Below are 11,297 nucleotides of genomic sequence, written 5' to 3' on the forward strand. Positions count from 1 at the left end.
GCTGCCATGGGGCTGAGCGCCAGCCGGCTCCTCTGGTATGGGCAGAGGGCTGGGGGGCAGTGGGGGCCCCGCAGAGCCCAGCCCGGGGGTGGTTCAAGGGCAGGGGCCATCGTCGGAGGGAGCACGGTGGGAGGAGGCTTTGAACACGACGTCCTGCTCCTGTGCCTTCTTCGCTCTGCCTCGCAGCAGGAGAAGGGCTGAGGTGAGAGCGACCCTCCCCTGTGGGGGTCCGTACCCCCTGATTTGGGGTTCTGGGTCCCCTGCTGTGGGGGTGTCCCTCCTCGGGGCGGGGGCCTCTCACCGCATCCTCTTGGCTGCGAAGTGGACGGCGAGGAAGATGCAGAGGCAGCTGGAAACGGCACCAAAGGTGATGGCGACGACTTCACCTGCATGATGCCGCAGAGGGCTTAGGGGGGACTGGGGTGGGGGGTGAACCCCCCATCCCAGCCCCGGCCAGGCCGTACCTGTCGAGTACCCCTGGGGCCCTGCAAGAGAAGAACCAGGGCTCAGCGCCGCAGCCTCGCGCCCAGCCGGGGCTCTGTGTGCCGTTCTGGGGGTGCAGGGGGGGCCCTTCCCACCCCCCCGAGGCTGGTTCTCACCCCTGGGGAAGGATGCCAGCACCCGCCGCTGGTTGAGCTCCTGTGGGACCCGAAAATTATCCACCAGGCGCCGGGGCTTGGGGTCGGCTGCTGCTGTGGCGTAAAGGGTTCCCTGGAGCTGCTCCAGCTGAAACGGCGGGAGGGGGGAGTGCTGGGGCTGACACCCCCACCCTAAAACCAGGGGGTTTTGCCCTAAAAGCAGGGGGTTTCGCCCCCAAGCGGGTCCTACCTGGGCCAGGCTGATGCGGACGGGCTGCTGGAAGAGGGTCCAGAGGACGGCCTGGAAGCAGGGCGGGGTGGTGAGGGACCCGTTGTAGCGGTAGAAGAGGTCCAGGCGCGGGGGGCAGCAGGTCCTGCACGCTGAAGGAGGGGATGGCCGTCGTCTGCCCTGATCGGGACGGGGGGAAGAGCGCAATTTTTGGGGGGTGCAGGGTGAGGAGTTTGGGGTTCCTCCCTCCCCGCCGCTGCGTGCTTTCCCCGCCGTCTCCCCCTCGCTACCCCTTCGCTCGCGTGCCGGTCGCTCACCTGCGTAGCGGATGCTCCCGAGGTGGCTCAGGATGTTGTCGTAGGCGGGGTGGGCGTCAGCACCCACCTGGGGGGAGCGAGGGGTGGGTGGGGGGGTCCGGGTTGGGGTGTTGGGGGTGGGTGGGGGGTGTTTTGGGGTCCCCCGTACCTCCAGGAGGACGCCGAGCACGGCCAGCCCGCCGGCGTGGTGCTGGGCCTCGCTGGCGTTGGCGTAGCGCTCCGCGTCGTAGTGCACCACGTGCATCTGGGGGCGGGGGGTGCAGAGCAGGGACCCCCTCACGCCCTGCACCCCCCGGGCTGGGGTCCCTGACACGCCCCGGTTCCCAGACCCGATCCCGCCCCGCTGCCTGCACCCATCCCGGCACCTTCCCCGGTGTCTGGCCCCGCTGCCAGCACCCAGACCTGCTCCTGCACCCAAGCCCCGGTCCCATCACCTGGTCCCATGCCAGTTCCTGCACCCAGACCCGGTCCTGTTACCGTTTCCCACCTGTTTCCCCTTCCTGCACCCATTTCCCACACCCAGACCCCTTTTCCCCTGCCCTTCCCCGTGCGTTCTCCCATGCCTGCACCCAACTTCCGCACCCATTCCCGTGCCAATTCCTGCACCCAGACCCATTTCCCACCCATGTTTCCCTGCCTGCTTCCTGTGCCCGGACCCATTTCCTATTCCCTGCACCCATTTCCCACACCAGGACCCCTTTCCTATTCCCTGCACCCATTTCCCACACCCCAGACCCTTTCCTGCACCCATTTCCCACCCCTATTTCCCTGCTCGTTTCCTGTGCCCAGACCCCTTTCCCATTCCCTGCACCCATTTCCCACCCCTGACCCATTTCCCTGCCCGTTTCCCATGCCTGGACCCCTTTCCCATTTCCTGCACCCATTCCCCACCCATGGACCCATATCCTGCACCCATTTCCTTGCCCATTTCCTGTGCCTGGACCCCTTTCCCATTCCCTGCACCCAATTCCTGCACCCATTCCCCACCCACAGACCCATTTCCCTGCCCGTTTCCTGTGCCTGGACCCCTTTCCCATTCCCTGCACCCAATTCCTGCTCCCGCACCCGTTGCCATGCCAGTTCCCACCCCCAGCCCCATTCCCGCACCCATTCCCATGCCATTTCCCGCACCCATCCCCTTTCCCAGGCCGGAGCTCCCTTTGGGACCCCCACCCCTTGGGGACCCCCCGCACCCTGGGGGCCACCCCGTACCTCGGCGGGGGCGCGGCGGCCGTCGAGGAGATGCTCGGCACCGCCGGTGCGGCCGGGCCGGCCCCAGTGGAAGTGGAGCTGAGCGGCGGCGAAGCTGCGGGGCAGCCCCTGCAACCGCAGGGACGGCGGCAGCGCCAGCACCGCTGCGGGGTGGGGAGGGGACGCTGAGCAGGGACCCCCCGGCACCCCCAGACCCCCCGGAATATCCCCCCCAGCACCCGCTCACCGGTGTGGCCGTTGTTGGCGAGGGTGAAGGCTGCGGTGTCGGGGCAGTGGTAGCCCACGGGGCGGACGGGCGGCAGCGAGGGGTCCGGCTGCGCCCACCGTGTCCGGATGTCGATGGGCGACTGGGCTCGGCCCCCCGCACGCTGGGTGCCCCTCGGGCCAGTGCTGCTGCCCGTGGGGGCCTGGGGGGGGACCCGGGCGTGCGGGTGGGCCCCCACCCCCACCTTGCGGGTGCTGCTTTACCCAGCACGGCCCCGTGACCCAAAACGCCCTCGTTTCCCCCCAAACGAGGACGCGGGTGACATTCCCAACGTGCTTGTTAATCGGCCGGGGATGGGGGTTTTTTTCCGCCTGGGGAAGCGGGGACAAAGCTGACCCCGCCGGGGACGGGGCGGGGGGGAGCGTGGGGGGACCCGCGGGGTCCCCATGGGCCTGGCGGGACAGGGCTGAGCCGGGATTTGGCCGGGATCGGATCCTAATTGGATTTGGCAGCCGGAGCGGGGCCGGAGCCTTATGTAAAGGAGCACAATGGGACCATTGGGGCACGAGGGGGGCCCAGGCGGCCGGGGGGGGGGCTGCACCCATCCAACCCCCTCCCATCCGGGGGGACCCTGGCAGGGGGCACAGGGGGTTGTCACCCATCTCCTGCCTATTTGGGGGGACCCAGGTGTGCGGGAGCAGGGTGGGGGGCATGGGGGGGCTGCACCCATCCAACTCCTTCCCATTTAGGGGGACCCAGGTGTCCAGGGGGGACATGGGGGGCTGCACCCATCCAACCCCCTCCCATCTGGGGGGACCCAGGTGTCCGGGAGCAGGGTGGGGGGCATGGGGGGGGCTGCACCCATCCAAATCCCTCCCATTTCGGGGGACCCAGATGTCCGGGAGCAGGGTGGGGGGCATGGGGGGGGCTGCACCCATCCAAATCCCTCCCATTTCGGGGGACCCAGGTGTCCGGGGGGAGACATGGGGGGCTGCACCACCCATCCAACCCCCTCCCATCCGGGGGGACCCAGGTGTCTGGGAGCAGGGTGGGGGCATGGGGGGCTGCACCCATCCAACCCCCTCCCATCCGGGGGGACCCGGGTGTCTGGGAGCAGGGTGGGGGCATGGGGGGCTGCACCCATCCAACCCCCTCCCATCCGGGGGGACCCGCGTGATGCCCCTCGGCTCCGGGGTGCATGGGGCAGAGGATTTGGGCTGTGGGAGCAAGGGGGGGGTCCCTGGGGTGTGTGGGGGTCCCACTCACCCTCATACGCCCAGTGGGGACCTGGGGGGGGGAAGCAGAGGTGTTGGGGGTCGGGGGGGGGTGGTCCCTGGGGGGCCGGGACCCAGGTGGGCCCCCCCGGCCCTTCCCTGGGGGGCCCCCATGGGTGCTGGGGGCTGCACCCCAAAGGGGTCCCGCTCCCGGGAATTGGGGTGAAGGGGGGGGGCACTCACCGGCAGGCAGGGCGGGGGCCAGGCCCCCCAGCAGCAGCAGGGCGCGCAGCATGGCGGGGGGCTGGGGGCACCGCGCGCTGCCGGCCCGGCCTTAAATACCCATGGGGGCCGGGGAGGGATGGAGGGGCCATGGCGGGGGGGGCGGGGGGCTGGGGGGGCTGTGGATGGGGATTTGGGGGGGGCTGGGGGTGCTGGGGGGGGAATGGGGGATTTGGGGGGTGCTGGGGGTCTCTGGATGCTGTGGGATGGGGGATTTGGGGGTGCTGGGGGATTTGGGGGGTGCTGGGGGTCTCTGGGTGCTGTGGGATGGGGGATTTGGGGGTGCTGGGGGTCTCTGGGTGCTGTGGTATGGGGGATTTGGGGGGTGCTGGGGGTCTGGGGGATTTGGGGGGTGCTGGGGGTCTCTGGGTGCTGTGGGATGGGGGATTTGGGGGTGCTGGGGGATTTGGGGGGGTGCTGGGGGTCTCTGGGTGCTGTGGTATGGGGGATTTGGGGGGTGCTGGGGGTCTGGGGGATTTGGGGGGTGCTGGGGGTCTCTGGGTGCTGTGGGATGGGGGATTTGGGGGTGCTGGGGGATTTGGGGGGGTGCTGGGGGTCTCTGGGTGCTGTGGTATGGGGGATTTGGGGGGTGCTGGGGGTCTGGGGGATTTGGGGGGTGCTGGGGGTCTCTGGGTGCTGTGGGATGGGGGATTTGGGGGTGCTGGGGGATTTGGGGGGTGCTGGGGGTCTCTGGGTGCTGTGGTATGGGGGATTTGGGGGGTGCTGGGGGTCTGGGGGATTTGGGGGGTGCTGGGGGTCTCTGGGTGCTGTGGGATGGGGGATTTGGGGGGTGCTGGGGGTCTGGGGGATTTGGGGGGTGCTGGGGGTCTCTGGGTGCTGTGGGATGGGGGATTTGGGGGGGCTGGGGGATTTGGGGGGTGCTGGGGGGCTGTGGATGGGGGATTTGGGGGGGGGGGGGGTGTCCGTGGGCGCTGTGGGGGCGGGGGCGGCCCCTTGCACGAGCGCCCCTCGCCCGCCCCGCCCCTTTTCCAGCCCCGCCCCGTTTTCCCCGCCCCTCGGCCAGGCGCGGCCGCCCCGCGCGCGCTCCCGCGCTGACGTCACCCAGGCGCGCGCCCCGCCCCCACGCGGGGCTCCCACGCGCCCGCCCTCCGCCATTATGTAACGCAGCCGAGGCGAGGCCTCTCCCCCCCCCATTGGCCGCGCCGGCCGTGACGCCTGGCTGAGGTCGCCGCCCATTGGCGGCTCGCGGCGGGGGCGTGGTCCGGGACCGCCCCCCCCAGCGCGCAGCCCCGTGACCCGCCGCCGCCCGCCAGGTGGCGCTGCCCCGCGCCGCGTCCCCCCGCGTCGCCACATGTAGGGGCGTGGCCGCGGCCCCACCCTCCCGGCCAATCAGCGCGGGGCGGCCTCCGCATTGGGCAGCGCCGGCGGCGGCGCGGGCCAACGGGAGCGAGGGGGCGTGGCGGGGCGCGGAGGCTCCGCCCGCTGCCGGGGAGCGGCGGCCAATGGGCGCGGAGGGGGGGCGGGGCCCAGCGGGAGGCACGTGCGGCTGCGCACGTGTCCGCGTGGGGCCGCCGCAGCCGGGGCGGAACCGGCGCCGGGACGGGGACACCGGTACCGGCACCGGAGACAGCGACAGCGGCAGCGGGACGGGGACAGCGACACCGGGGCCGGGACGGGGACACCGGGGCACGGGCACCGGCACCGGGACGGGGACAGCGACACCGGGACGGGGACACCGGCACCGCCACAGCCGGGAGCAGGTGGGACCCGGGTTGGCCGGGGCCGGGCGGGGGGTCCCGGTGCTGGGAGGGTCCCCGGGAGGGTTCGGGGGGGGGGGGTCCCGGTGCCGGGGGGCGGGGGGTGGGATCGGCTGGGGGGGGGCACTCCTGGGTAAGGGGGTGCCGGTGCTGGCGGGTCCCGGGGTGGGGTGAGGGGGGGCCCGGGGCTCGGTCTCCACCCTGGGTGGGGGCGTCTTCGGCCTCGGGGGGGGGGGGTTCCGGGGCCGGTTGGGGGGGGTCCTGGTTATGGGGGTCCCAGGGCTGAGGGGGGGTGCCCACCTTGGGGGAGCTCCTGGGGCCGGGGGGGTGGTGTCTCGGTCCTGGGGGGGGTCCCGGTGATGGAGTGAAGGGTCCCAGTGCTGGGGGGGGTCCTGGCACCGGGGGGTGGGGGTCCTGGCACCGGGGGTGGGGGTCCTGGTGCTGGGGGGGGGGGCGGTTCGGGGTGCGCTCCTGCACCCCCCACCCTGTGCTGGGAGCTGCGGGACCAGGCGCCGCGGGAGCGGGAGGTGCCACCATGGGGCGGGGGGGGTGACAACGACACCCCTGGGGGGCAACGCGGCGGTTTCTCTATTTCCCAGTTTTTTTCCCCAATTTCCCCACTTTTGCCCTCGGGTTTTTTTGCCTCCCCCCAGGCGGCCTCGGCCGGGCGGCCCCGCAGGAGCTGAACCCAGGGAGAGGCTCCACCGGGGGGGCCCCCCCCGCCATGGAGCCCCCCGCCATGGAGCCCCCCGCCCGTGCCTGCTCCTGCGGCTCCCCCGCCTCCAGCCCGGGGGGCCCCTCCGACAGCGAGGCCGAGGCGGGCGGCCCCCCCCTGGACCCCTCCAAACCCGAGCGGAGCCGCAAGCGGCCGGGGCGGCCGGAGCGAGCACCCCCCGAATTGCCCCCATCACCCCGGGCGGGGAAACGGCTCCGGAAAGGGGACGGCGGGGACGCCCCTCCCAGCGACGGCGACCGGCTCTTTGCCCAAAAAGTGAGTTTTTGGCAGCAAAATGGGAGAGCACCCCAGTTTGGAGGTGGGTGGGGAGGGTGGGGCAGCGCTTGGCCCCCCAAAATGCATCTCCGCCTGGCTCTGCCTCAGTTTCCCCGCCTGAAATGGGGGGGGGGGGGGGTGTGAAGCGAGGTGGGGGGGGACATGACACCCCCTCCCCAGTCTGGACCTGCCATCCTCCTCCTCTTCCTCGCAGTGCCGGGAGCTGCGCGGCTTCATCCGGCCGCTGGCGGAGCTGCTGGAGGGGCTGAAGCGGGGGCGATACGACAGAGGTGGGTGCCCCCCCCTTCCCCGCACCCCCTTTTTTCCCATCCCCCCCCCCCCCCCCCCCCCGAGGAGAACTCACAGATTTTGGGGGTTCTGCAGGGTCCCCCCCCCTTTGAGGAGGACTCACGGATTTTTTGGGGGGTTCCCCAGGGCTGAGCAGCTTCCAGCAGAGCGTGGCCATGGACCGGATCCAGCGGATCATCGGGGTCCTGCAGAAACCCGAAATGGGGTGAGCGTTCCCCCGAGAGTCCCTGGGGGGTGTGGGGGACAAAGGGACACCCCCCCCATGGGGTGCCCCCCCCCCCCAGCAGCGGGGTGACCGGTGCTCTCTGCCCCCGCAGCGCCCGGTACCTGGGGACGCTGCTGCAGGTGGAGGGGATGCTGAGGCTCTGGTTCCCCCACGTTGCCCCTAAACCCGCGCAGGATCTGGCCCCCGCCTCCGCCCCCCGCCGCCGCCCCCCCGCCGGCCCCCCCGGGGCGCCCTGCTGCCACCGCCTGCCTGGGGACACCCCCCCGCCGGGGACACCGGGGACAGCACCGGAGACACCGGGGACACCGGGGACAGCGGGGACACCACGTCGCGGGGGGCACCCCCGGTGCCGCCGCCCCACCCAGACCGGGACCCCCACGTCCCCCCCGGCACCGGATGCGTGACGTCCCCCCCCCAGCCAGGGGGGCTGTCTTGGATTTTGCCTTTTTTTGGTGTTTTTTTTCTTTTTTTTTTTTAACTTGTGGACAGTCAGACCTGCGGGCGGGTGCGGCCTCTGGCGGGGGGGGCCCGGGACCCCCCCAAACCCCCGGGGGGGGGTGGGGGGGGTACGTGCCTTGGCCGGAGTGGAGCCCCCCGGGGGGGGGGGGCAGCTCGGGGCGGGGGGCTGGCCCCCCCGCCGGGCTCGTGCCCTCCCCCCCGGTGTTTTGGGGGGGCAGCGGCCCTGCTGGGAGCAATAAACGCCGCGGGAGCAGCCGGGGCCACCCGGTGCCGGTGTCCTCTGTGCCCCGGGGGGGGGCTTGACCGCCCCTCCGGTGCATCCGCCCCGGGGCCGCCGGTGCTGCCTCACCTGACCCCTGACCTGCACCCTAAGCCTTGACACCTGTGCACCCCCGCCCCGCTCCACCGGTCCCGGAAGTCCCACCCATAGCTCGGGGCCTGACTTCCGCCGTAAGCCCCGCCCCCCCTGCGCGCCGCCGGGAGCCACTTCCGCTTCCGGGGCGGTGAGTGGAGCGGCGGCTGCGGGACCGGGGGGGGGACCCGGAGGGGACCGGGGGGGGGACCCTGGGGAGGGACCCGGGGGGGCGGGGCCCGGGGCCGGCTCTGCTGGGGCCTCCGGGGGTGGCGGGGCCGGGGGGGAGCCCGGGGCCGCCCCGTCCCATCCGCCCCGTCCCGTCCCGTCCCGTCCCGCAGCAGAGCGGCGGCCGCCGCCATGGCGAACCATCTCCGCTTCCTGGGCCGCACCGTCATGGTCCAGAACGGCAACGTGGAGGCGGCCTACGGCGCTCTCAACAGGTGAGGGGACACCGGGGACACCGGGGTGGGGGGGGGAAACCGGGGGGACCCCGAGAGCCGGCGGCCGGGCCAGGACCCAGCGGGCGGCTCCGGGGCTGGGCAAGGCTCCCGTTAAGCTTCAGCACCCGGGGCCGGTAACGCCGGCGCTCCCGAGCCCGCGTCCCATCCGGTGCTGGCGGGGGCTGCTCCCCCGGTGCGTCCCCGTGGGCCTCCCCTCCCGTTCCACCCCGGGAACCGGGCTCGGGCGGGCGGTTTTGGGGGTTTCTCTACGCCTGAGGCCTCTTAAAGCGCAGGCGGGGATGGGACGGCGCGGCGGGGCCTGTCCCGACGTGGATTTAATTAAATTAAAATGAATTTAAAAAAAAAAAAAAAACAAATCGGTACAGAATGGGGCAGGGGCACGGGCAACGGCGGCACCGGGGGTTTGAGGGTCGGTGGCCGGTGATGGCCGCTCGCAGGGGCGGAGGAGGATTCCATCACTGTGCCTGCCTTCGTTTGTCACAGCGTAACGAAGCTCTGCGGGTGCTCGTCCCCTTCTTCGTTACCCGCGACGGCCACCGAGGCCGAGCCGGGGCGGCTGAGGGACCTCGGCGTCCCCGTGGCACCGCTGTGGCCCGTCCTGGCGTGCACCGAGTTGTGCTGGGGGTTCGCGGGGGGAAGGTTGTTCCCCCTCCTGCGACCTCACACGTCCCAGCGCCTTTTGTGCCTTTTCTGGGATTGAAAAAAAAAAAAAAAAAGAAAACCAAAACAAAAAACCAAAAAGGCCATCGGAGGCTGCGGTGGGTTGACCCTGGCTGGACCTGACCCTCTCTGTCCCCTCCTCAGGTGGATGAGGGGAGAAAATAGAACAAAAAAGCTCGTGGGTCAAGATAAGGACAGGGAGATCGCTCGGCAAGTTACCATCATGGGCAAAACAGACTTGACCTGGGGAAAATCAGTTTAATTTATTGCCAGTCAAAACTGAGTAGGAGAGAGGAGTGAGAACATGGGTAGGGTAATGAGAAATAAAACCAAATCTGAAAACCCCTTCCCCCCACCCCTCCCTTCTTCCCCGGCTCAACTTCCCTCCCCATTTTCTCTCCCTCCAACCCATGAGCGGCGCAGGGGGACGGGAATGGGGGCTGTGGTCAGTTTATCGCGTATCATCTCTGCCGCTTCTTCCTCCTCAGGGGAGGGCCCCTCACACTCCTCCCCTGCCCCAGCGTGGGGTCCCTCCCACGGCAGACAGCCCTCCATGAACTGCTCCAGCGTGGGTCCTTCCCACGGGCTGCAGCTCTTCACGAACTGCTCCAGCGTGGGTCCCTTCCCTGGGGTGTGGCCCTCCAGGAGCAGCCTGCTCCAGCGTGGGTCCCCCACGGGGTCCCAGTTCCTGCCACCAAACCTGCTCCAGCCTGGGCTCCTCTCCCCACGGGGCCACAGGTCCTGCCAGGAGCCTGCTCCAGCGCAGGCTTTCCCCGGGGTCACAGCCTCCTCCGGGCACATCCCCTGCTCCGGCGTGGGCTCCTCCCCGGGTGCGGGTGGATCTCTGCTCCCTGGGGGCCTCCATGGGTGCAGGGGCACAGCTGCCTCGCCATGGGCTGCCCCAGGGGTGCAGGGGAATCTCTGCTCCGCACCTGGAGCCCCTCCTGCCCCTCCTTCCTCACTGACCTGGGGGGCTGCAGCCGTTCCTCTCGCATGTTCTCACTCCTCACCCCAGCTGCAGGTTGTGTCCCGTTGGGTTTTTTCCCCTTCTTAACTACATTACCCCAGAGGCGCGACCACCGTCGCTGATGGGCTCGGCCTTGGCCTGCGATGTGTCCATCTTGGAGCCGGCTGGCGTTGGCTCTGTCGGACACGGGAGAAGCTTCCAGCAGCTTCTCCCAGACGCCACCCCCGTAGACCCTGGGCTGCCAACCCCGACAGGGAAACGCCTCGGCCCTGGCTGCAGAAGAGGGGTGTGGGGGGCTGGATGCAGGAGGGGGCACCCGGCACGTTAAGCACTGGACCAGGCTGCCCGGAGAGGTGGGGGAGTCCCCATCCCTGGATGGGTTCAAAGCGCGGGCAGAGGTGGCACTGGGGGCCATGGTTTAGTGGGCATGGGGGTGTTGGGTTGATGGTTGGGCTGATGATCTTAGAGCTCCTTTCCAACCTTAGTGATTCCCAGTTTTACTTTCATTCAAAATAATCTAGCCACCAAGCCAGGAAAGATGAAATTATTCCTCTGCCCTTAATTGGTTTAGTGTGGACTTAGCAGTGTGAGGTTAATGGTTGGACTGGATGATCTTAAAGGGCTTTTCCAACCTCAACGATTCCATGATTCTGTGATTCCTCCCCCCAGGATCCTCTCGCATGACGGGCTGCTGGAGGCGGTGCGGCGGCGGCGGTACTACGAGAAGCCGTGCCGGCAGCGGCAGCGCCTGGCCTACGAGGCGTGCCGGCGGGTCTACAACGCCGAGATGGGGCGGAAAATCAGCTTCCTGGGGCGGAGCAGCCGGCAGGACCCCTGGCTGGGCTGCTAGGGGGGAGCCCCCCCCCGCAATAAAGGCCCCTCCCCTTGGCCGTGGTTTAATTTCGCTTTAATTAATGATTCCTGAGGATGCGGGGATCGAGCACGTGGCGGCAGCGTGGGGAAAGGGGGCGGGGGTCTCAGGTCACGTGATGTGGGCGGTGCTGAGGGGGTGTGCCCCGCCCCTTCTCCGCACGCCCCGCCCATTGTCCACACGCCCCGCCCCTTCGCTGCATGCCCTGTCTATTATCCACACGCCCCGCCCCTTCTCCGCACG

At 70.1% G+C, this 11,297-nt stretch overlaps 3 protein-coding genes across 3 annotated transcripts; 2 read left to right on the forward strand and 1 right to left on the reverse strand.

The window, feature by feature from the left end:
- Positions 1–93: 93 nt before the first annotated feature.
- CA14 (carbonic anhydrase 14) lies at positions 94–4,050 on the reverse strand. Its single transcript, XM_075724613.1, is given in 13 exon segments — positions 94–175; positions 302–386; positions 465–485; positions 600–726; positions 829–942; positions 944–987; positions 1,125–1,191; positions 1,273–1,368; positions 2,337–2,479; positions 2,563–2,698; positions 2,700–2,743; positions 3,808–3,828; positions 3,999–4,050. Coding segments are annotated over 13 exon segments (1,032 nt in total).
- A 2,429-nt stretch (positions 4,051–6,479) lies between these two features.
- On the forward strand, positions 6,480–7,685 carry CIART (circadian associated repressor of transcription). Its single transcript, XM_075724614.1, has 4 exons — positions 6,480–6,746; positions 6,961–7,036; positions 7,182–7,260; positions 7,373–7,685. Exons 1-4 carry the CDS (start codon positions 6,480–6,482, stop codon positions 7,683–7,685), a joined length of 735 nt encoding a protein of 244 aa, XP_075580729.1.
- A 767-nt stretch (positions 7,686–8,452) lies between these two features.
- MRPS21 (mitochondrial ribosomal protein S21) lies at positions 8,453–11,033 on the forward strand. Its single transcript, XM_075724543.1, has 2 exons — positions 8,453–8,535; positions 10,853–11,033. Exons 1-2 carry the CDS (start codon positions 8,453–8,455, stop codon positions 11,031–11,033), a joined length of 264 nt encoding a protein of 87 aa, XP_075580658.1.
- Positions 11,034–11,297: the final 264 nt, after the last annotated feature.

The sequence above is a fragment of the Pelecanus crispus genome, chromosome 22 (assembly GCF_030463565.1).
Source record: "Pelecanus crispus isolate bPelCri1 chromosome 22, bPelCri1.pri, whole genome shotgun sequence".
Classification (NCBI taxonomy): Eukaryota; Metazoa; Chordata; class Aves; order Pelecaniformes; family Pelecanidae; genus Pelecanus; species Pelecanus crispus.